This window comes from Psittacula echo (genome assembly GCF_963264785.1).
Source record: "Psittacula echo genome assembly, chromosome: 1".
In the NCBI taxonomy this organism is placed as follows: domain Eukaryota; kingdom Metazoa; phylum Chordata; class Aves; order Psittaciformes; family Psittacidae; genus Psittacula; species Psittacula echo.
The window spans coordinates 100,654,896-100,680,984 of record NC_137735.1 but is presented as its reverse complement, the minus strand read 5'-3'; the positions used below and the strand labels follow the sequence as shown (position 1 = coordinate 100,680,984).

General features: G+C 38.9%; 1 protein-coding gene across 1 annotated transcript in view; it reads right to left on the bottom strand.

The window, feature by feature from the left end:
* Positions 1–26,089, bottom strand: part of PTPRO (protein tyrosine phosphatase receptor type O) — a gene marked incomplete at both ends in the record, with an annotated part of 150,030 nt that overhangs the window by 18,774 nt on the left and 105,167 nt on the right. The window contains 9 exons of the mRNA XM_080626035.1: positions 243–311; positions 2,196–2,316; positions 3,233–3,365; positions 5,995–6,134; positions 9,744–9,864; positions 12,538–12,689; positions 18,244–18,355; positions 20,671–20,864; positions 23,284–23,404. Of these exons, the coding sequence (XP_080482161.1) occupies positions 243–311; positions 2,196–2,316; positions 3,233–3,365; positions 5,995–6,134; positions 9,744–9,864; positions 12,538–12,689; positions 18,244–18,355; positions 20,671–20,864; positions 23,284–23,404 (1,163 nt within the window). The remainder of the gene's footprint in view (positions 1–242; positions 312–2,195; positions 2,317–3,232; positions 3,366–5,994; positions 6,135–9,743; positions 9,865–12,537; positions 12,690–18,243; positions 18,356–20,670; positions 20,865–23,283; positions 23,405–26,089) is intronic.

The following is a 26,089-nucleotide window of genomic DNA, read 5'->3' as shown; positions in this document are numbered from 1 at the left end:
AAGGAAAAGCTTTCCTTCCAAAATACATCTATGCAACTTGGTTAACATGTATATACATCATTCCCTACTAAAAACAGAAGATGGCAGAATACATAGTCTTTAGTTGTTGTTCAAAACCCCAAAAAAATCTTAAAGAAGGACAGTGATGGCAGAAAAAATAAGCACTTAAGATTAAAGGTCATATTTGCCAAAAAGCATAGATGGGGAAAGACATAATTAAAAGCCTTACTTCAAACACTCACCAATTATAGGGAAGCTTTCCGTCTCTCTCTAAAGATGCAAAATTGACAAAGGTTCCAGCCCCGCATTCCCTGTTTCAGGAAAACCATTGGGTACAAAGTTACCATTTTCAGATTCACAATGCTTGCTGTGATGTTGATTTAACACAGAACTCTTGGTGGTGTGGAGAAGGGCTGAACACTCACACCTCTGACTAGATGTGAGGTAATCTGTGATCAACATAACTGAAATCCCTTAACATAGTTATCCAAAACTAAGCTCAGGTTTCTTACTGATGGTTTAAAAAGAGTGAAATAAGGGAGAAGTTGCTAATAAAGATTTCAAATAGGACTCAGCTTCTGTCCACATTTGGGCTTTCTATAGTCTGGCTCTAGCACTAGTTGTTGGCCTCAGTATATATGCTAAATATTTATCTTTCTATACTAAATATTCACTGTCCTAAATCCAAGGAGCATACGTATAATTGTCTCCATTTGACAGCATCGTGGTAATTTTGGATTCACAAAATAATTGTGGCAAACCCCTGAATTTCCTGAATAACATTTCAGTGAATTTATCACAAGTCCAGTATTTTCAGCCACAAATGATAAACTGATTTGACTACTTTTGATTCCTTGATTTAAGAAAACAATTGCTTACAGTTTCTTACTCGATCTACTTTTTTAATTTCCTTCAGGGGTTTTTATCTTCTGGGGCTAGAAGAGGTGATAAAAAGAAAAAGCTTTGGGTTGCCTGCAAAGTAATTAAATACAAAAGAGAATTAATTTAGCTGGGATTTTCATGGAGCCAGCAAAATGTGTGATATGGTCATCTGTTGCGTAGAATACATAGCCAAAACACATAAAATAACAGTGTCTGCTAGGTAACCAAGTGCTAGATTCTTCACATAAGTTGGTGGGCTTTTTACATGAAATAATTTCCTTTCTTGAGACAGCACAGTAAATTAATATAAAATATATTGCTCAGATTACAAAAGGATGAAGACTCCAGGACATTTCCAAAACCAGGAGGTGAAATACATACTGAGGGTTTGGAGAAACTTACACAGTTCACTCAGGCTATAATAAAACCCACATTAAAGTGAACTGTTATAGGTAAAACCACGAGGAAAATGAAACTGAATGTCAATATTCAGATACAAATGATTTGTGCAGATAGCTGAAGGAACCACACCCCTATACTCCTACAAGATAATTTTTCCTTTCATCTATATGACACAATAAATTGGGATCTTCAGTGCTATAAGTGAAGAGCTTAACCCAAGATCCCTTCTGGATTTGTGAATCTCAGTGTATATTTGGATGCATTCTGACTGCACGGAAAGACATGCAGCCTTTCACCATATAGGTGAGCCCATATGTTCTTTCCCATGCTGCAGTTCCTATAGGATAGAAGTTCATATGAATGCAGAATTTGGACAACTGGAAGATCAGGATTTGGGGGCAGACTGGCAAGTGCTCTAGGGAGAGACTAACAGGACCTTGGGTGCATCCTCCCTCATCCTAGGGATTTGGCTCCTATGGCTCAGGCCTTATATGGCCTTTGAAATGCAGCATCCTGGATCCGATTAACAAACTGTCTTATCTGTTGATATGGAAAATCTCCTGTTCCAAACTATAGGAAAGATTTGCTAAATATCTTGATGTCTTGCTCATGCCCAGTTGCCTCAAATCCTAATTATCCTTTAGGTTCCTGACACAATCCTCTTGTAATAAGTGATTGCACTTACAGATCCACTCTTGCAAAGCTCAAAATGAGACAAGGTTGAGCTTATAACTCACGTCAAGAATGAAAAGACACAGATGGAGAAGACATGCTACTCAAGCAAGGTTTTGAAGGTATCCTGATCACAAGCATCTTGAGCAGCACTCACGCACAAAGGCATCCTCACTTGCAACTATTGGTGTGTTTGTTGTTGTTGGAAACTTTTGGAACTAGCATAAATCTGGACTTACCTGGCCATTTGTAGATGTTTTCTCCTGAGTACAACAAGAGTCACCAGCAGCAGTCCAATCAGAAGGATACTTAGGATGGCTAAAACGGAGATTACCACTACATTGGGATTCATCTCGGTGACTGTACATACAAACAGGGAATCTTGGTTAATTCAGAAGTGCTGTCAGTTTTGCGGTGGGGCTCGTTTTGGTTGGTTGTGTTTTGTCTTTTCTTTCCCACTGAATTTTGATAGTGTTATCTTTCTGAACTGATCTCATTCAGCCTAGGGAAAAATCTCCCACTAGAAATAAAGGGAGGTTTTAACTTGTTATTGCTCTTACAGAATTTCTGTGGGGAAATGTCTTCACTCTGGCATTTTTGTTAAAACTTTGGTATTTTGTGATTATCATTTGTTTTTCGCTTTTTAACTGAAACTCATAACACAAAAGAGTGAAAGAAATATAAAATACAGAAATTCATCATCATCTATGTCTCCAAAGCACATTTCAACTCTGAAGCTGATCTTCCAAAATAATCAATATCTTTTCTGACCTAAAAGCAAAATAACAGGCTGAGGCGCTGCAATATAATGTGTTAGAATTGACTGAGTTTCTTTTGCAAATAAATTTGTACAATATATTCTGTTTTAAATGAGAACTGGAATCAAGTCTCAGTAACAAAACCTTGATTTATTTTTGTTTCATATTACACTCTTATCGACTGTACTACGAGACCAGACAGCCTGTTCTGCTCATTTTGTCAGAAACCTTCTTTACTTTCCTTGGTCAGAATAACTTTACATCCACAACTATATTAAATACATTTTATTAAATATATTTTATTAATTATATTAAATATATTTTTCCAAGTCAACTCCCCAGCAAGGATTTTTCTAAGAACTTTTTAAAGCTGCTTCCTCATTGCATCCACATCTGGCAGCCTTTCCATGATACAAACAACCCCTGGGGCCAGCATTACTGAGAGCAGCTTTAGAAAGAAAGGAGAAACAGATGTTGCAGCTGGAAGAGGAAGAAGAAAGCAGGGAAGTGCTGCTTACCCATGGTGGAAACCGCAATGAAAGTGGGGATGCTGGGGCTATTGTGGCTGAAGGTGGTTACACTGCAGTTGTATGAAGTGGCAGGGGTTAGGCTGGAAATGGTCACTACATGTGAAGAGACAGTGACAGGTTCCTGCAGACATGGGGAAAAACACACAGAAGTTTGTTTCTCCTGTAAACAACAGAGCACAAATCAGTGCTTCCCTCTCCACCCATATATTTGAACAGGTAAAGTCAGATCTGTTGAAAGAAATCAGCGCTTCAAAATCCAGGGAAGGTAACCAGGGCCCGCCTGAAAATAGGCAGGTAGCCCAGCAGTCTGGCAGAAAAGAGGAGAGGAAAAGGGGTGAAAACAGCATCAGGAACAGCCCAGAGCACCAAAGGGGGCCCCAGGGCACCTTAGGGAGAGCAGAAGGGTGAGAAACCCCTTATAGGGGTTTGGTCAGTCACAGGCTTGGTGGGGGAAAGTGCTGCCACCCATGGGGCATCCCCAGAGGTGGGCAGACCTCATGAACTCTGGTTACTAAGCCATACAGGCAGTTATTTTATTCAAAGTGCAGCCAAGGCAGCTGTAACCCCTACACCGTTTTATGAATATGTGCCATCTCTGCTTCTTTTGACAGGCCAAGGTGAAAAACAAAGCTAGAGCAAAGCCTTTTGGCAATAACTATGATCAGACATCCCACACATTAGTTTTTCTAGCCAGTAGAAATTCTTTGCATAACATATCTATACAATGTTTTAATTACTATATCCATAGTAAACACTTTTGTGGTTTTAAAATGCTGATACAGCAAAAGAAAACAAATACATGTGAATGGACTTAAAGGTATAGCTCCTTAAGTTCCTCGTAGGCTTTTCTGTACTCTCCAGCAAAAACAAGAGTGGGCTGCAGATGCGAAAATAGGGACACTGAGTGAGCAGTTTAGAAAGTGAACAAGGAGAAGTTTCATGAATGAACTTGCTCCAGGTGGGGAGTGCAAGATGCTGTAACAAGTGCCAAGCACTGGATTTTTGCAGTGGCCGGTTGTCAGTCATAGGCTCCTTCTAGGTTAGCAAGGGTTGCTGCTGCAGTGCAATTCTGAGGTACGTTAAGCAGATGAAATGACATCTACGTGAGTGTAAGGGAAGAGGCTTTTATTCCCTGAGCTGAAAGGAGGGGCCACTGCCTGGCAATTGGACTTGGCTAAATGTTTTCAATTTTCCCCCCTGGGAATTTTAAAATAGTCAACCAAAATCCAAGATATTCAAACTCAGAAAGCTGTTGCTTTTCATTTTGCTAGTTTAAAAATGAAGGAAAGGGACAAAAAAGTTCATGTAATTAGCGTAGAAAATCACAAACAAAGAATTTTCACCAGTCTAATGAGAAAGTATCTCTTTCTACAGTTCAAAAAGCAGCCCTTCCCCTTTTTGCAGAGACAGAAAAGAAAGTGACGAATCTAATGAGAAGTAAGCTGATAATCTGTCTGTGCATTTCCCACTGCCAGATGTTCATGTCAACAAATGAGACACCGACTGAAGCTCCTGCCAAATGGAGCAGTCTTCTCCTGATGTTCTTAAAACAGATCTGCTGTGCAATAAAACTACAAATCCTGCAGTACCTTCCTTGCCTGATCACATTATTATTATGAATCTCTGCTAAGTGGATAATGACTTCACTATCTTTAGCTATTCACAGTGAAAAAGCAGGAATCTATATGTGGAATCCAAACTATCCAAAAGATTAAAGTGCATTTAAACAATTTTACTTTTGTCAGTGCCTTTCTCAATTTAAAAGAGTATGAAATAATTCAAACTGGTCTTCCATAGGATTAGGAGTGTGTATGTATCTTTTTTGATAATCAGTGGTCTCAGTGGGTTATTTTTTACTTTGTTTTTTTGGAATGATTCATGATTATGTGTGTCAGTCCACATGAGAGAATGGTGTTCCACGACATGTAATCACAGCGATTCCCTACACCATCAGCTAAACCACAAAGTAAGCCTCATATGCTGCACAGCATTGAATGTCAAGGAATTAAAACTGTTACTGCTCCATTCTTCTACTGAACAATGTTACCAATCTAAACAGATACCCAGGACACCTCTAAGCACAGGTACCTAACTGGATAGAGAGAAAAGAAGGTTCATTTGTGAGGCTGAGAAGGTGGGTCTTGAAGGAAATACCCTAAGAGACAAAATGCATGAAGAGCAGCTTCATTTGCAGCACAAAGGTACTCTTTGAACAGCAGTGAACTTCAGTTAGCAGTTCTTAAACCAGGATTCAAGTAAGCCAGAAATTATTAAATGCTGCATACAAGATCCCATGGCATCTAAATATGTCTATTTTTCTCATTCCTCATCAAGATACCTGACCATTTTTCCTTTCCTGCCTATTGACATTACCTCAGTTTTGTGATCTTTTAGGTTTTGCACTGTATATTGGAACCATTTTCATCAATAGCCAAGGACTGACACTCTGCTGAGTGCATGTAGCTTCTGTCCAATTAGTTATAATCTCATTAGTAAGATATAAGTTAATTTTAATATTGAAAAATAATGAAATATTTTAGTAGTTTAGCTTTTAAAATAAATTCTAAGTTAAATTTTAAGTTAAATTCTGAACCACCCTACCACATTTGGTTTAATCATCTAACCTGTGTGCTGAGCATAAAATGTCATTGGACTTCACACACAAACCAGACACCAAACCAGAAAGATGCAAGGCCCAGTCTCAGTTTCAGAGCTAAAGAGCAGAATCCAAAGAAGAGCTGTTTACATACCTGGACTTTTGTTTCCTGACCAGATCCAGCCTGCTGGCAGTAGACTTCAAAGAAATCAGCCACTCCTTCTTCCACCCAAAGCAGAGTCACAGAGGTCTGAGTCTTGTTGACAGCAAACAGTGATTTTGGAGGGGCTGGTTCTGGTTAAGAGAAATTCTCCTTTTATTAAGCTTATCTTTAAGTTTCCAGACAACTAAGAGGAAGCCTTGAACAAAAATGAAAGAAATGCCTGATGCCTTTCTATCTTTCATTTCCTTCAGATAAAGCCTGCCAATATAAAGCCCTGCCTCTCATGGTGATAAACTACCACTATAAAATGAGAAGATGATAAAGCTCTTGGTTTTTCTTCTCTATTTAAACTGTTCTCTATTTGGGCAGTTGGATAATTACTTCATTTCCCTTTTCAACAGAACCCTTGCTTGAGGATCATCAGCGTATTCTATTAATAGAACGTTAGCAGAAACTCTTGGGGGAAGATGGCTGTCTACCTGTTAGCAGCACGTTTGGCCTGAGAAAGCTTTTCCACACAAGACCTTCCCCAGAAGATGATAAAGAAGCAGCTTTCCACAAGAAAAGGCTGTTTAGGTTCACTTAATTGTAGCAGAAGAACTAATTAGTCAATTAGCAGTTTTAAAAAAATCTTGCAGCCTATTTTTTTGGGGTTTTTTTTTATCAAGCTAATATTTAAAGGGCACTGAATCTGCACTTGTTTCAGTTAGCCACAGGAATTTTCTCACTGAATGCAGAGGTTCAGACCTCAGGAGTCTTCAGCTTATTGCTCTGATTTTCATTGCTGTTGTGATGGATGAACTGACAATGGGCAAACATACACAAGGGTCTGGTGAGGAAGAGACAACCTTGTGATGGGGAGATATGGAAGGTCTTCTGGAAGGGATGGCATCAAGGATACTGTGAAACGGGGGGGGGGGAGGGGGCTTGTGCTCAGCACCCCCAGCCCCGTGTGTGGTGGCCTTGGCTGCCACAACCAGGGCCACCTCAGATCCCATGAACCCTGCGGCTGGGTGAGTAGCAGCCTGCGGGAGGCCACACTGACCTTCAGTGGAGGCCACCCCTTACTGCAATGCAGCCTGAACCAACCTGGTGTGTGGAAAACACAGAATAGGAGAGGAAGCCTTGAGGAGCAGAGGGAGGAGCAAACGGCCCTGGGACGGTGTTAGGATGAGATAATTTTTTTTTTCCAAGATTATTTAAAGACTAAGGCTTGATCCTGATATTCATCCTAACGACTTCACATGATGGGTACTGGCAATACCTAGTTTTCAGTGCCTCAGGCGTCCTGGGCTCCTTTGGTTTGCCTTCAGAGAATGCAAAGTTTAAGTTGTTTGGGCAACATTTCTGAGCTGTTCTCCACAGTTTTCAGATTTCCTAATCTATGGATGTTTAATTTAAGTTGTCACTCTCAAACAATGACCAGATTCCAGGATCCTGACTCACTACATACAATGTGCTCTGTACAACAACATTTTGCTCTTATTATTCCCTTTCACAAATAATCAGTTATTCTCATTCTGTGAGATGCTGTCACAGGAGCCTGGACGTGATACGTAAAATCCACCACAAAAAACTTGGCACAAAGGACTTGCTGAAGTAGTTATAGACATATTGGATACATATCCGATCCTCAGACAATCAGATCTGTGTTCTAGAGTTGGAGGCTGCCAAGATTATATTGCCATGAGAGGGAGAGTTGGGTAGGGATTGAGGCACATTCACGTGGCTGCTTCTCTGTCATGGGGATTGCAGTGTACATGTTGTCCCAGTACTACATAGGAAAGCGTCCTTAATTACACCCATATATCTGCTCTTGGATTCAGGAACACATTCCATCCCTCACTCCAGGTAAAAAATGGCCTCAATTAAAATATGAGTTTTACATTAGGGCATCATCCCAAACAAATCCTTTTTCTGCCTCCAGCAAATGGCTTGATTTTTTCTGCAAGTGGAAAGTTGCCAGGATGAAGCAAACATCATGGAGGGAAAAGCATTTGGCAGGAGTGCTTAAGCAACTGCCAAATGCTGAGTCGTCTATCACTTAGAGTTAGTTCCCACTTCTGCTAATTACAACTCCCATTGCTCCCTCAGAAACAGAGAGAAGGAAAACCTTTGGCATAATATCCTCACTATTATCTCTTCACAGTGCAAACAGCATAAAGCAAAAAAAAAAAAAAAAACAAACCAAAAAAATAACCAACAAAACAATCAAAAAACAAGCAACCAAAAAAACCCAAACCAACAAACCCCTGAAGTCTGGAAGTCATTTATCAAAATGGAATTCATTCCACCTTCTCTTTGGTGTCAATGAAACAGCTAAAGTACCTATACCAGTTCAATAAGAGTCTTCCTGTCTGTAAGCAAAGAACAGGAAGATATAACTAGGCTGCAGGCCGTACAACATGAATATACAGCATATATAATAATAAGGCCACAAATAAGAGCATTTGTGGACCTGTCTGAAAGACAGAGCTAGCTGATATTTTGGACATATTCCCTCCAAAATTTTTTACCATACCTATGGACAATGGTGGGGGGGGGATATATTCACCCTCACACATCTACCCACTTAGTCCTGGGAAGAAATGTCAGACATAAGTCCATGAACAGGCATAAGGCATGGAGAAAACAGTGATCAGGACTTGTGCAGGTAAGGGAAAATCCATGGAATTTCTCTACATCTTTTAAATATCTCCTTTTGTAAAAAGACCTGGAAGAACCTCAGATTCTTGCAGCAGTACTGCTTGCTCCAGCACTATTTAAAAGACTTGAGTAAGAGCTACAGAGAAAGACAACTGGATAGTGATTGCTTCAAGACCTCTAATTCAATTAGAAATTATTGAGTCCTTTCACTGCCACTCACAAAACGCTTACTATGCATGTAGAGAAGATAATCCCATTTGAAATTCCTAACTCTTCTTTACCCACTTTCACAGTGGAGTTAACACCTGTAAAAGCAATTAGGCAGACTTTGAAATTTCACAGCTTTAGGTACAGAGTGTTCAACAATTCCACATGTGTGCAATAGTGGAGAAAATCTCCCTAAGATAGCATCCAGTCTTCCTTGAAGGTAAAGAAAGAAGTTAGGCAGAAAGCTATCAAGTCTTACCTTAAGGATTAAGTTCTCAAGTCTGTTTGTTTTTTGAGTAGATTACATATATTTCTCTTAGAATGATGCTGGGTTCCACAGCCATGAATCTAATTGTTTTTGTAAAGAATGTTTTTGTCATTTATTTGTATTTAGTGGTACATTTCTGGTGCTAGAAGTCTATGGACTTGTTCACGGAGAGAGATGGGGAGACAGGGAACCAGACCAGGTAGCAGAGTGCAGACACAGACACAAGCTTGTCAGAAACAAGGAAGGTTTTGCTTTGTATTGAAAATTTCATCTGTGAAACCTGAGTTGCTATTCCCAAAACCTGCCTGTGTTCCAAGACCTTAAGGAACCAGCTATGAAGCTATTCTCCCAGCGAGGCATTAAGTGATTTCCACTCTCCTACTTCCACTTACAGTCAAATTCTGCTGCTCTTGCTTCTCTTGAGTAATGCTGTTTTAGGGGAGTAGGTTCAAATGCAGGAATGAGAATCTTCACAGCAAGGTGAGGTGAAAATTACAGCTTTGCAAAAGAAATGCGGTCACAGGTACATGACTCTGAAATAAGGAAGATTCTGAATCTGCTGACAGAGTTACTTTTACAGTGTAATGAGAGAAGTGAGTTTATAATTTACATTTCTTACCCAATTTCACAAGCTGGGGCAGGGAAGTATTGCTGCCTCTTTCAGTACAAGCAGTCACCGAAAGGTTGTAAATGTCCCCCGGAGGCAAGCTCAACACTGCAGTCATCACATTGCGTGTTACCTACAATAATTACAGGCACCAACTGTTAAATTTGACATAAACTATACATCCTTACTTTAAAAGTAATCTGGTGTCCTGGGTTTAGCAATGGCAGTCATTTTTTCTCCTTCTTAGTAGCTGGTCACTTAATATACCACAAGTACAGTTTTGTGCATCACAGCAGATGTCTTCTGCATGTTCTAGACTTGTTACATGAACCAGTTACCACTGACATCAACTGTGGAAAGTCATCGCACTCAGCAGAATATCACAATTCAAAAGGACAATCATAGGCTTTATTTTCTATATGACCACTGAAATTTTAAGAAATAAAGAAAATCTTCCTTAACACCAATGAAAGCACTCTTGTATCTAGATATTTCATGTTATGCAAAATGTTAAACAAGCCATGGTATTGAGTCCATTACAATTTTAGAGGAATTTAACTCAAGTCAGATCTCTAAGAAGAGTACACAAGAGACATATAAGCAGCCTTTATGTATCCTAAACCCCTGCAAATCAAATCCAGCTGGGCAAGTCTAACACTTACCTGGAGACCTGTTGACTTGACAATAGATGTCAGGGCCTGACTTCAGTCATCTGCAAGTTTGAAACCAGATATGATTCAAAACTGAGCTGAGCTTCAAAAGATTGTGAATAACTTCCTCCTGCTATTTTAGGGGTAAGCTCCCCATTTTTCCAGGGTCATGGAGAATAACACAGAACTCAGATACTGCAACAGACTATTTTCAGAGGACTTGAAGACTATCTATAAGAGGCACATTCAAATCTCATACTGGTTTTCATAGTCATTTAATTTTCAGGCTTTTAGTTACAAGAGAAACAGACAATTCTGAATAAAGACTAACAGGATGAAGTAAACTATTTTCAGCACTTCACTAAAAACTAACCAACTTCTTGGGAAATTGGGAAACGCAAAACAGCAAGCAGAAAGAGTCCTCATTGCCTCATAATGTTACCTATTCATTTTAACCATAATAACAATCTTAATAAATCAGATAAAGACATTACAATATAGTATGATTCTTAAAGGACACAATTTCTGAAAGTGACTAACAAATCTTAGCCTGAACAGGAACACCCTGATGCCTGCAGGCATGTACCCATATTTATAAATATGAGCATGACCATAAATCTTAACTGTAGATAGGTTGTTGCAGGAATTTCTTAAATAATATTTTCTGAGTTCTCTTGTCCTGAAAAGGATAAAAAGACAAACATTTCTCAAGACATTCCTAAAGTTTTATTTGCAGATATACTCTGCTGTAGATACTGTTTTTAATCTTCTGTTTAATCTAAAATTATTCAATATTCTTTTAAATTTAATTTTATATTTAATGTTTATTTTATATTTATTTAATCTAAGATGTAAATATTCAAGGAATATTAAAACAGTTGAATTGAAGTTGAATGGCACAGGAATTGGATTTTTTTGAAGAACAATAACCTTGCAGAGAATATGACTTTTGGAAGGAAGACAGAAGAGGGATATTATAGCACAATTTTTTTAGAATTCACTTTTAGAATATTTTATTTGTAGGGGAAGAAAAAAATTGTGGAGTTTTCTTCCTTGTTTGAAACAAAGATCCAAATATTGGAAGCTCCTGCTGTTGAGAAATGTAATGTTTTTGAACAGATTTACTAATCATGTAATTAGATTCATGCTGTAACAAGCTCCAGATGGGTGTACTCTTGCAGCCACTAGGAATCCAATGAAAGCCAGGGTGCTCCATATAAATCCAAATGAAAGTTGCTGATGAATTTGTGCTTATGCTGAAAATCCACTTCCAATTCAGCATCTGCTGAGTCTTCAGTTGAAGCAGGGAAACCTTTCCCTTGAAAAAGACCAAATACTTTCTGCCTGTCAACAATTAAAGCTCAAGAGTGGTGTAGAAGACAGTCACATGCTATAGGCTATATGAAGCTACACTGCTGGCCATATACATTCCTGCTTTTCAGCACTCCTCTGCTATTTCACATCCTTCTCACTGGGGACTCTTCAAACACTTCTCAGGGGCTGCTCTTTTGCTTCAGGTTAAACATGCACCTCAGTACCCTACAGCAGGATGACTTTAATCTGTAATTGGAAACCCCAGATTTCTTTATCTAAGTGAATTTTAAATATGCTCAGAAAGTTCAAGGTAATGTGCCAAGAAGTTTTCTATGAAGTGCACATATTCCAGGTGAAAACTTCATCCCATCAGTTCATGGAACTTGTACTCGAAACAGAAAACAAAAAACATGTAATTTCTAAGAATGTCTGATAAAGTCAGAAAACGGGAAGTAATAGTACCTGGCCTGAATGAACTGGACAAAACCCTTCTGCCAGTAGTGTAGTCTGGTTATTGATAAATAGAAAATTAAAAGACCAAATCTGTTCACTAAAAAAATATGTTTTACTGTCTGCAGCTCAGACACATATAAGCTATTTTAAAATCCTTATGTATCCTTAAGTATCAACACTTATACTGAATCATCATAGAACCATTTTGTCCACTGGCTATTTTGAGAGCTTGAGTCTTTGGAAGTGATGCTAACATTGTGAAGCAACTTCAACTGATCAGGCTTCTACCAGTCTTAATCAACTTGTTTAAACTTCATAATACAAATTTATTGACTCAGCAAAAAAAAAAATACAGAGAAATGAGTGACAGCTTCCCCACTCATACTTACACTCTTCTTGATTTTTTTCTTTCCTTCTGCAATGACCATCCAATGCAGCATCCTGGAATGAGAAAGGTCAGTACTATCTCCTCCATAGGTCCAGGTGACGTACAAAAGGTGATTGTAATATTCTACAGAGGTAATCTCTGGAGCCACTGGTGCTGAAAGAAGAAAGCAAGTGTATTACAGACAGGGTCTAACACAGTTGAATACCAAAACCTGTAATAAATTTCCACTAAATGAGACTCTTGGGAAGAGAGTATCACAAAGATAGCAGAAAAATGTAAAAATATTTGCATCTTAGTGCTAGATGAAAGAAACAAAAAATCCATGTTTAACCTGGGGGATATTCAGAACAAAAAAACCTCACTTCTGTTTGCAATCTCTCAGTTAAAACAAGCAAACAAAAAAAAATCATGAAGCTACTGGCTGATACAAACCATTTTTTTGAGTCAATGTTTAGAAATGGAATTCAAAGTCAGGTTAAAAGCCTGAGATATTGCTTCACTGTGTTACAGCACTGGAAAGAAATGACAATCAGTGAGAAATAACAAATTGTCACACTGAATATTTGTATAATTTTTCCACATGAAAAAAATACCTTCCCTTAACGGAGGTTGCATCTTCCCAGGAGAAAAAAATCTCAAACCTGCAGTTTTACAAGGAATATCTTTTTGCATGAAGTTATGGCCACTTTTGTTCCTGGGATGGAAGTCCCACCATCACAGAAGGCAGCTCTCAGCTGACATCCAGTTAAGCACCAAGTGATCACTATGCCCAAGAGGGCCTCCAACCATCAAATCACCCATAAGTCCATCTCTGCTCATAAACAACAGGCCAAGCAGGGTGCCTTTGCTAGCTGACTCACTTGCCAACTGTCTCAGGAAGTTATTTTCCACACACTCCAGGAACCTCCTAGACTTTCTTCTCTGCTGTATTGTACTTCCAGCAGAAATCTGCTAAGTTGAAGTCCCCCAGGAGAACAAGGGCTAGTGAATATGAGACTTCTCACAGCTGTTTATGGAATATTTTATTTGCCTCTTCACACTGGTTGGGTGGTCTATAACAGACTCCCACCATGATATCTGCCTTGTTGGCCTTCCTCCCAATTCTTACCCATAAACATGCAACCCTATCATCACCATCATTAAGCTCTAGACAAATCAAAATACTTCCTAAGATATAAGGCTATCTCCCCTTTCCCACCTCCTTTCTTGCCTATGCCTTCTGCAGAATTTATAGACATCCACTGCAGCATTCAAGCTGTGTGAGTCATCCCACCATGTTTCTGTGATGGAAACTATATCATAGTTTTCCTGCTGCACAATGGTTTCAACCCTTTCTAAAAGAGGTATATAAAGTTGAGAATTACCTCCTTGAGGTGCCTCTCTAATAATTGCAGAGGGTGTATAGCTGGTCAGCTTACCTTGATTGCCTAATTCAGAGGTGCAGGTTAGGATTTAAGTTAAAACTGAGTGAAGACCCAAAAGTGAAAAAGCCAGTGATCAGTAATGACCATAACCCCCTCTCAAAGTGATATCAGTGGGATAACCTGAATAAAACAGGGAAATGCATGAATCTGTGTGCTTGGCAAATTTTTTATGAGCACAAACAATATGGGCTGGTTAATCTTCTTCTCCACAAGCCTCGTTGAGTTCACTGTGTTTGTGCAAAGGCAACTCATATTTGGCTGCCTGGTGAGAGGACCCTTCCCACCACCAAAGCTCTGGATGCCGGCACAGCTGCTGGCACCACCAGCAGGCATGAAACGCAGGACGGAATAGTTCTGAATTGTTTGAAGGGGCCACAAGATGTCACTGCTGCTTTCATGAAGGCTTCTGTGACTTTGTGCATTGAGACATGCGTTAGTGAACAGATTTACTGAAGTAATCGCTAAGAAGGCAGAAAATACAATGCATGGACAATTTAGAGCTATTTAGAAGCGTTTAGCAAGACTATTCTCTCAAATTAATCTTGAAAATGTCCTTTCATGCTGTTGAGAGGAAACTACCTTGTTTAGTATAAAATCTTTAAAGCAATGCTTTCAATTTCTAGAATTCCCAGTCCTTCCCTGTGCACAAATTGTGCATTACTTACAATTTAAGGTTATGACTGGCATGAATCTAATACACTAATAATAATCTCCTTTTATACCTAAATACTGATGATATGCTTTCCCTCTCAATGTTCACACAGCTGTTTGCTTTAGGTATCTGGCAATGAACATCCAGGATATGGGCTACGGCTTGCATGATCCCTAGAACCATGTTCCACTAGTTGCTAAGTGGCACAGATTTGCTGTAGGAAATTGCAACTCGTTGCTGACCTGGCCCAAAGCAACAGCTGAAAGCATCAACGGGACCAACACACAGCAGATGTGGTGGTACTCATAATCACCAAGTTTCTGGCTTTCTTTTTGCTTTTCCAAAGCTAAAAGTATTCTCATTGTAAAAGAAAATGTTACTGGTCTAAAGTGTCCTTGCTTATGATTGCTTTAAATCCAGTTGGCATTAAAATTTAAATCTAGGTGGCATTAAAAACTCGTTAGTCACCACAGCAACACTGGCAGCGCCACAATCTCTCCCTGCATTAAAATGACAGTGTGCAACCACTGCTGCAGAAGTCTGAGAGAACAAATGCTGTTTCTGATAAGTCTCCAGGACCCCCCAGATTTCCCCTATTTTCCTGGGGACATCTGACAAGTTGTTGTGGGAGACAGCTATGCATCTTCTGGTATCTTGTAATATCCTTTTCATTCCAGGTCAAGCTTATGTTCCGGATGCAGAGGTTAGCTTTCCAGTTATACACAGAAGAACTGACAGATGGTGCACTGCCATTGGTTTTGTAGAAGACTACAAAACCTTCATTTCAGTATTTTAAAGTTTAGAGCTTTTTGGTGGGGTCTTTCTTTGCTTTAATTCCTGGTAATCTGTGCAGAGGAGGTAGGTAGCACGGTTGAGAATGATGTAGAAAAGGATAAAGTAGTCCATAAAACCATCTGTTCCCTGGAAAGAAAGAGGCTGAGGGTGACAAAGAACTCCGCAAGTCTCGTAGTGACTTGAAAGAATGAAAAGGCAGCACCTACTGGGGACAAACATTTCAAACCTGCAGACATAAAAAATTGGCATGTCACTTTCTCACAAGTTAGCCTGATAGCAGTCCCTGGACAAAGCTGAAGAGATTACAAGTAATAAGGCAATCAGAGGACAGGAGTGTATTAAATGCTGACATTCAATGGTGACCATCTATTGCTAAGTGCTTGTACTTTGGTCAAATCAGAATTCTTTGTGAGGACTCTTCCCTTAAAATGCTGTGATCTGAATCAGTGCTATTCAATGTTCCCATCAATACTCTGAAAGTTAAAGCACCACCAACGAACCATGCAAGTAACATGGCAACTGGCAAAGGAGTGCAGGGTTTGGACAGGGCTGTGATTTGAATTATTGGCCTGGGCCTGCTCAAACTAAATGTATTTTGAAGTACTAGGTGCAAAGTTGACTATAGAAAAAAGGCATGTAGACAACACTTTTTTTTAGAAAAAAGGCATGTAGACAACACTTCCCAAATAAGTTCTGTTAGAAACCACAGAATAGAAGTAAACCAACAGAGACCTCCAGTGTGATGCAATAGGAAATGCAGTCATGTAGATGCACAAACAAGAGAGCATCAAATAAAAAGCTGACTTTGCCTCTGTAGGAGAATTCAGCAGGGTGGTATTATACTTTAAGTTTTCATGTACTTTAGTAAAAATAGTAAAACTTAGACAGGCAGAGCAGGGCAAAAAAGCAGCATGAGAAAAAGTCTTAAGAGTGAGAGAACCTGAAGAACTCAATGGAAATAATTTATTAACAGAAGAGTGAAACTAGATTCTGCGTAGAGATGGAAAAAACCTTTGTGTCTCTTCAGTTAATAAAACCATTTGATGTTAGGAGGAATTAAGCATTGGTACAACTTTAAAGTCTTATACATTCTGGATATTTTTATGCAAAACCAGATTTTTTGACCTTTTTGAAGAGAGGTTTTGCCGATCATAAATGGATGACATTATCAAAGAGATTAATCCATTTCTGATTTTGTCTATATCTGCTAGTTAAGGACTTGATCCATTTTTCCTCTAATAGCAGTGTCTTTATTTTCACACCATACAGAGATCCAAACTGATCCTGATGACAGCTTATATTTTAGAACAACCTTAATCTCCCTCATTTCTGCTACTGGTTTCTGGAGACATAATATTGAAGTGTGAGGGTCCCACTGGAACATTTCCACTCTAAAATGCTGAACCTGGTGCCCAAAACTGTTGGAAAAGACATTTCTCCCCTCATACAGCAACCAACCAGCTGGAAAATTGCTTCCCTATAGTGCTACAGAAAAGTTGATTGATGCCAAAGAACAATGAATATCCATGGAGACCTTCATGGGGCTCCAGCAGGGACTGTGAGTTTCCGATACACTAGAGGAGTGCCAGAATTTGTCAGCAGCATAGCTGAGGATCACATACTTTAGGATGGGAGGGTTTCTGGTTACTTCAGTGAAGCTAGGACTTAAGCCACTGATAACTTTTCTGTCATGGCTCTGTCAGGCACCCGCACTATATTAATCATAGAATTATAGAACCATAGAATGATCATCCTGGTAAATGGATCTCATTCAGTTTCTTCCTCAGATACATCCTCTTAGCTTCTTGTCAAACAGAAAATCTGGGACTAGGCTAGCATCTTTTTTGGAGGGAGTGGCTGGGACCTTGGAGGCTTTTTTTCTTTGTTATTTGATTTCTACAGATGGAAAGGAAGAGTGAGTCATCCTTTATTTCCTCTCATGGTGCATCCTTTATTTCCTCTTATGGTCCTCAATAAAGCAGGATTATTTACTGCTTTCAATCACCTGCAAGGTGAATGAAACAGCAGTGCATAAAAGCAAAACGACTCAATAGGAAACTTTGACTTCACCTGCCTGAATGGTAGGAACATGGGGCTAGGCACTAACAAGACCTCTTGCATGCTGTTCCCTCTATGACTGATCTGTGATGTATTGAAGATTCAAACCCAAAGAATCTGACAAGAGACAATGGAGTATGTTAAATACATGGCTAGTCCCAACTGGAAGAGGGCAACCCATGTGGTTATATTGATTTACTGCAGCTGAGAATCTGGCTTGCCATCACCACACAGTTTCACAAGGCTAATTTACCCAGCATGGGTGCAGCGCCTTGATCACAAGAGCACTCTTCTCTCATTACTGTGAGCAAGCAGAAAAGGCAAAGCTGGAGGCCAAGAATAATGTGCTATCAAACATACTACCTGCTTCGATCTGTCTAAGAGTGCATAACTCTCCTCCATGCTACCTGAGGTGGCACACAAGTCATGGATTGATCTGTGGATTACTGGGAATGGAGGAAAAAACATTTGGAAATATTGAAAATATTTCAGGAAAAAGGTAACCTAGCACTGTACTTAACATAGGAAAATTATATATATTCACCAAGAACAGCTCTCAGAGCTTAAAAAAAAAATTAAATTAAAAAAAAAATTGAGAAAAAAAACCCAAGCCAACCAACCAACAACAAAAGAAAACCCCACAAACAGAAAAGCCCAGATAGGTGTTAAGTGTCATAATGTGCAAGTATCTTCAGGTGAAATGCAACACCCAGGTAGGACATTCTCTGCATTTCTGCTCCTGGGAGCATTTCAACAGTCTTTTCAGATGGCTGCTTACCTGTTATGAAGCTGATGGTGGAGCTGTCACAGCAGCTTAGCTCTGGATCCCCCCAAGTCACCATGGTGACTCGGAAATTGTAATACCAAGCTGGCAGCAGGTTAGCTATTCTCTGTAAAGTGACAAAGACAATGAGCAGCTTGGGAAGTGTGACTTACAAAATACAACAATATTTACAAATTACTGATTTTACCAAGCACCCAGTCCTCACTTCAGTGGAAATCTCAGAAATTTGGCTCTTGAATTTATTCAAAAATCTGTGCCGTGGGAGCAAACATGGTTGTGATGGTTCTGCTGCTTATCCACATGCATGTGGTCCTAAGTCCTACCCACCACGGGAACCTCTCATTGATTTCTAAGGCAGCAAGGACAACTCCCATAGAGCAATCTTCCATCACAAAATTAGAAACAATGCTTTTGACTCAGATATTGTCACTTCAAAAGACTTATATTTTCCGATTTTCAGTGTATTTCCTTTTGTATTGTCATTTATTATAAATGAAATATGAATGAAACATAAATGACTTATGAGACATAAATTATATATATAAATACAAATGAGATATAAATGAAGTACAAAATGCAATGTATTTTATAATATCATATGTAATAGGGAAATTAAAATTCAAATACTTTCATTGACAGGAAAACCACTTCAAATATTTAATTTTATGTTTAAATGAAAAGCCTCATGATACTTTTTTAATTCAAAATAAAAGCAAATTGGAAATAATAAAATTTTAAAAGAAATTAGAAATTGCTATTTTTATGTATCTCTGCTGGTTGCATCGCCTTCCCCCCTCCTCAGACAATACAAGGCAATCCAAAGATCAGGTTTGTGGACTATTCTCTTCATGTTTTTTGGAAAAAGTTGTATTCAATTAATACCAAAAATCTTGAAGATGCTTGGCCTATTGACATGCCCCTGGTGTAATACTGAAAATATAAACATTGCTTTGACAATTTAAAAATAAGATGAAAACCACAAGAAGAATGAAACAGATAAACAGAGTGAAAGGGAAAATTCAGTTCCAAAGGTTCTCACCAAGTGACAACCCTTCAGGACATAGTTTTTGATCTAAGCTGTCAGATAGCTTGATTTTTTTATACCCCTGCCTTCTCACTGGGCTTGAAACTGTTGCTCCAGAATACACCACTCAGGGATGTCAGTAGATAGAGAAATTTATGGGATATGGTGGGATTCTGGGGCACCAACAGGGAACCCAAACAGAAGTTCACTAATACCTACTTGTATGTTAACTACCATAAAGGAAGAACAGGGAGACGCTCCTTTTATAATTCAGGCTTACGCTTTAAAATTATTCTTTAAGAAATGCTTACTTTAGCTGTGATATAGCACTACTGTATTTCAGACTGAAATTCAGGCTAAGGAATTCCAACTTCACTGCCTTGAAAAGGATTTGCAACACTTAGGGACAATATCACCTAATTTTCTAATGGGCCCCATTAACTCTGGAAGATGCCATTACTTCTAAGATGATTTTGATCACTCAGCTATTAATCTAATTGTGCTGAGTCATGATTACAAGATATTAATTACTCATTTGGTACGTTATTTTTGTTTTTAATTTCCCTAGAGACTCGTGTGCTAGATTTACAGTCACGTACCCAATTACAGTTAAGCTGCTGTAGTCAAAATGACTCCACAAATGGTATTATGCAAATCAATTACAGTAAATCACTGTGGCTCTCACTAGCAGCAAGTTACTACTATCTTTTTGCATACTTATAACTTTCTGAACAACTAATTCCAGCTAAAATTGCTTGTTGTCTTGCACTACAGCAAAGCCTGAATAAAATCTCTTCACTTTCTAGGAAACAATGGAAAGGAAAAGGAAAACTTCCCTTTATTTCTGCAAAGGCACATGTGTGTATGTACGTTCTAGAGACCAGTCTCCACCTAGCTGAAAACCTGGCATAAGTCTTTAAAGCTTCAGAACCATGAAGACTATTTTCAAAAGGGCATCTCTGCAGCTAAGCCTTCCAGATGGCACACTACAAGACTAGCCTGCATGCTCTCAATCCATATTATTAATATTAATAATGTAGATAAGGCTTTGGACAGCTCCCCTCTGAGGAGATGATAGCATTTTTAAAGCCTTGACTGACAAACTGACCCACAAATTGAAGCTGCCTCTGGACTTGCTGAACATGCCCATTTGTCAACAAAAAAGAGGCTCATTTCCTACATGATCTCCCTGCTTAAAAGTTAGCATGGTTCAGCTGGCATTCTCTTTCTTTAGAATAGAAAATGGCTTTAGAATCTGGCCATTTTCTCTGCTTTGCCTAGTAAAAAGTGCCAGGCTTAAAGGCATATATACACATTCATAGGAGAAAGGCTGGGGAACAAAATGTCACAGGGTCACACAGGCGCTGGAAAACAATAATCACTAATGGTCACTTTACCACAGAGGCAGTTAAGGAGACAGTTGCTGCTATTTCATAGTAGGTTGTCCATTCAGAAGTCATCGTTGATGGGTTGAAGTAAAACATTTCTACAACATATTTCCTGAACACCCCAAGGAAAGGTCTGTTCCAGCTTAAAACCACAGCAGTAGGTCCCAAAGGGTAAAGTGTCAGATCCTTTATTCCAGTGGGCACTACAAATCAGAAATTGTGGTTAGTAATGTGTGTTATCAGTTACAGTTTATTTTAAAAAATACCTTTCCTTAACCAAGTTCTACCCTTTTCTGATTTGTCTCTGACTTTAATTCCCAAGGTCTTTCTTGTCACTAGTAGTTGAATACCATTTTTCCAGCATTTGTTCCCCACTTTGTTAATGTCTACTTTTCCAGAAATAACTACAGGCTACTTGGTGTTGGCTGCTTAGCTTGAGATAAAGTACAGGACTTGCTTTTTCCTTAATGAAGGGTTCCATTCTACTTTGAAAATCAGGATGTGCAGGACATATTTCAAGTTGCTCAAAAACAAAAGCATCAGAAGCCATAACACTCTGGAAGATGAAGACTATGAGAAAGAACATTTTTCATGTCTCGCCTCCTTCCTTGGGGAGCACAAAGGTGCTGTCATGCATTGCTATTCTTGCCTCCCAGATGATGACATTGAGAAAGAGAAGTCAAGTGATTTGAAAAATGTCATATAAGGGTCAACTTCTGCAACCCTTACTTGTCTAGAAAGCAATTATTCTTCATGACTTAACTGAAGCTACTTAAATAAGTACTTTGCTAACATTTGCAAGGGTTGCAGAGCCCCAGAAGTTGCATGCCGGGTCAGGACCAACACCAGCATCCAGATGACTTCAGTACATGTTAGCACATGATTGCCTTTCCCCTTATAAATCTTTTACCACATCTTTTCTTTGCTTTATCTAAAGTGTTAATATTCACTCAGTGAAAATGAGGCTTAGGATAAACATGGGGAGAATTTAATACTGATAACAGTATATTTTATCTTATTTCCATTTCATTTACCATTATCCACCACTGATAATTTCACAGAACAGTTTCTTTCACAGTTCTACTATTTCAAGATCAAATTCAATATCCTGTTATGAAACGAAAGCTCATACAACTGTTGTTTTTCTGCATAAAAACATCCCCTTTATAACAAGTAATCTATGAGATGCTTTGTTTAGAAACTGATTGCCATTTTAAGTTTGTGGCTTTTATGGTTGTCAGGCCACACAAAAGCGGAGAAAATGAAGGAAATAATCTATTTTGGGAATATAGGATTTTACTTTCTCAACTGAAAATGGAATGTTGCAGATTTCTGAGCAAAGTAAAATGAAAAAGGAAAACAAAAGCTTGTCTAATGGTAGAGATTTTAATAAGATATATATATTTTTTACAATTTTTTCCTTTATTGAAATACACCATACTTTTTCAAATTTTTATTCAGACCCAATTTATGAAAATATATAAGGAGATTGCCTAGACTGGAAAGGCTGTCACCATATTCACTACTCCTCATATTTGCTTTCATTTAAGGATTCGATTCTTAACAGCTTAACTTTGGGTTTTTTTTCTGTTTCACTTTCTTTTCTATATCACAGAGAGGAAGCAGAGTGAAAAATATTGAAGATCTCTGACTGCCAGCCACCTGCTCTCCCACAAGGCAGTCTACTTATCAGAAGGAGAAGCTTGGTGACTCAGGTTAAATATTTCTCTGTATATGTAATTCTATGCACCAAATCTCTTTCTCTTTGTCCTTTCTTTTCTTAATACACTTTGTTAAAGTAGTAATCTTAACAAAATAAATGATACTGAAACTAAAAGATTCTGAATTCTACCCTAAGTGACTACTTAGGAGCCTGGAGGAATCCTGAGTTACAGGCAGGGGGGCAGCAACCTGCATCCTTGATATTGTTACTGTCAGCCCCAGAAGGTTCTTCTCTTCAAATCTCAAAGCAGAGATCATCAAGATCCACTGATAAACTCTAGAAAATCAAGGCATGCACAGCCTAAGTTGGTGATGGTCGTGAAGTACTGTAGGAGATCAGTCAGCTCTCCTGACTCTTAGCACTGTGGCCTTCAGACTGGGCCACTTTACATCCTTCATAAAATACACTTGCAACAAATGTCTTAACAGCAGTCCACATACTTCATGAGACAGTGGTAACAAATCACCTTTAGGAAGTGCCCACATCTCTCTATGCACCATAGATCAGGTTGGCTACACCTAAGTAAGGAAGCTCGCACTGTAAATTACATAAACCATGACCACTGCTAGGGACAAACATATATAGGTGTCCAACAGTGAAGACGACTCTTTCCCCAGGGCACTCTGTGTGAATCTTGGCCATAACCTCTCTCTAGTTAGGTTTGGTAATAACATTTAAATGTGAAATATCTTTCTTCCACTGAAGGAGTATATTCCCCACCTTAGTAATGGGCTAGAAAATATAAGAAAAAAAATTCCCAGTAAGTGTTCGTTGCAGTTAAAATAACCAACGTGACAAAGCAGTAGTCCTTCATGGGTTCTAGAACTTAATGAATATACTATGGATATTTAAAACCAAGCCAAAATAAACATATTTCAAACAGTAGATGCAGGGGTTACCAATGGAAAATGTAACGGGATCAGAAGGTGGTCCAACCAACGGTCCTTTCCGTAAATAAACCACAACTTGGTACTGGGCACCAGGAACAAGATTTTCAATGAGGCTGCTGCTTGAATTTACCTAATAGGAAGAGAACACGCTGGACATGAAGTATTTACTCAGCTAATTAAAACAATACTGAGACTGTACTTGAACTACTCCAGTTACAAAAGATGTGATTCTGAACACACTGGCATCAGCTGCTAAAACTCCATTCATTAAGCCCAAAATGGAAAAACTGTGAAATTGGTCAGGACTGACTTGATAAATGATCTAACTTGTAGAATTACACTTGCTTTGCTACGTAAGGTCAGCTGTCACACTGCAGACCAACTCTCTCCTACTGTCAAAGTTTATTGAAATATCCAGGCTACATTATTCATATTCAGATTATATTATTCAGGCATGGTTTTTTATTGAAAACCATGTGTTTTCAATAAAAGGCTGAGGCTTTTCAATGGCCATCTGATTCATCTGCAGCTATGTGAGCTGAAGGCAGCATTATGGGAAAGCTGTTTTCTGAATGCATGTGTTAAGTGATTGCATGGTGTAATCTGAGAGGAATTACTCTTTCTCACCTCCCCTGCACAGCCCTACAAAACCTAAGAGACATTGTGATTTTTCTTTTCCATTTGAAACATCACCATTAAAATTTCTGCTGTGTCACATCAGCTTTCACTCTGAGCTGGAGACAGAATGCCTGACCAACTGATTCCTGGTCTGATACAACATGAAAAGTCTTATCTTCTGAAGAACCAGCTAACAGCAAATGCACAGAATATCTTCAAGGAAATGACAGCCCTCACCAGTTCCAGAGCTGCAGGCTGATACTTCCTACTAATATTTTATCCACAAACTTTCCAAAGTCTGCATCACAGCCATCTTTGCGCTGGTGGTTTACTGCAATGCCCATGAATATATCACTGCCGGCACAGATTTAGTGAGGAACAGAATTTCTCTTTAACAGCTGCTTTGGAAAGCTGTATCACTTTTAAATCGTGCACAACTTTTGAAATGGATAGAGGTATTCACTGAATTTTGCCCTTTTCAGCTTGTCAAGGAGAATTCAAACCAAGCAGCCATTAATAATTCCGGGTCTAATAAGCTGATAACATTTGATTAGAGGTGGCATAAATATTTGTAATGACAAAAAGAAACAACTGTATTTAGGACTTTATACCTGCTTGCAATAAACATGCATTTACTTTTACAGATATATTGTTTACTCAAGGATTAGCTTTAGGTACTCATTTTTGAGTTTGTAGATGAATCCTGTAGTATTTACTTTAATCATATATGTATATACTTGTGATCTGTGGTTTATAATCACTACAGCATTGTTTTCCTTCCTGATTAAATGACTGCATTTTTAATAAGTGGAAGGAAAATAACTCTGAGATTACAAGATGATTCTGAAAAACAATTCTCAAATTGTCATGAAGAGACATTTCCAAATGTTTAAGTTCACAGCCATTCTTGGAATAAAGGTGAAGACATTTTGACAAAGAACCATTTTAAAAGCATTTTTTAAAGGATGCAGACTCTATGTACTATGAACTTGCAGGGTTAACCACAGAGTTGAAGGAGATGAAGGTTTACTGGAAGTGTTAGTGGCCTCCTTCCATTCCCATGGACAAGCTGAGTGCAGCAGGGCAGCGCTGCAGGTCCTTTGCAGACTCCTCCATCACGCACATTTAAGGAGACAGAAGTTGTGGCACTGCTCAGTAAATGGCCTTATCAGCATCTTGGTAATCTAACTGAGATGTGGGCTAAAATCTCTTTCTAGTTGAAGCTGTATGCTGCTGATCCATCATACCCACAGCATCTGACTCGGAGTTTCGACGAACAGAAAAATGCCATATTTTGGGATTCAGGATTACTGATCATTATAAACACACCCTATATGGCAGTTCTAAAGAACTGTTGTTCATGCAAATCAAATTAGGTGATCTAAATTATCATTTACTTCCCAGTGCTGACATTTTTTTTATGGATAAAAAGAAAAGCTGACTTCTGATCACCTCTAAACTTCCAGAAAACTTAGAGTTTCTGTATTCATTTGTATTCTGTATTAATTTGTAGGTATCTAAGAAAGAATTTATGCTAGTCTGATGATAACTATGCCTATGAGCACTTTGCTTAATACAAGTGGATTACAGCAGATGCCTAAATGTTGTTATGATGTGGCTGGGAAATAGGTCTGTGGAAAGGGACTTAGGAGTCCTGATGGACGACAAGCTCAATATGACTGAACAGTGTAGTTCTGCAGCAAAGAAAATCAACAGGATGAGGCATTACATCAACAAGGGCATCACCAGCAGAGATAAAGAAGTCATTATCCCACTCTACTTGGTGCTTGCCAGGCCACACATGGAATACTGTGTTGAGTTTTGGTCCTCCCTATACAAAAAAGGTGTGACAGGCTGGAGAGGGCCCAGAGAAGGGCCACAAAGATGACCAAAGGACTGGGAAGCCTGTTATTTGAGGAAAGGCTGAAAGAACTGGGTTTGTTCAGCCTTGAGAAAAGAAGGCTCAGGGGAGACTATCATCATGTTCCAGTATTTAAAGGGTGGCTACAAAGAAGATGGAGACTCCCTTTTCACAAGGAGTCACATGGAAAAGATGAGGTGTAACAGGTACAAGTTACTCCCAGGTAGATTCTGGTTGGACACAAGAGGAAAATTTTTCACTATGACAATCAGCTATTGGAATAATCTCCCCAGGGAAGAGGTGGGTTCCCCAAGGCTGGGTACTTCTAAGATTCAG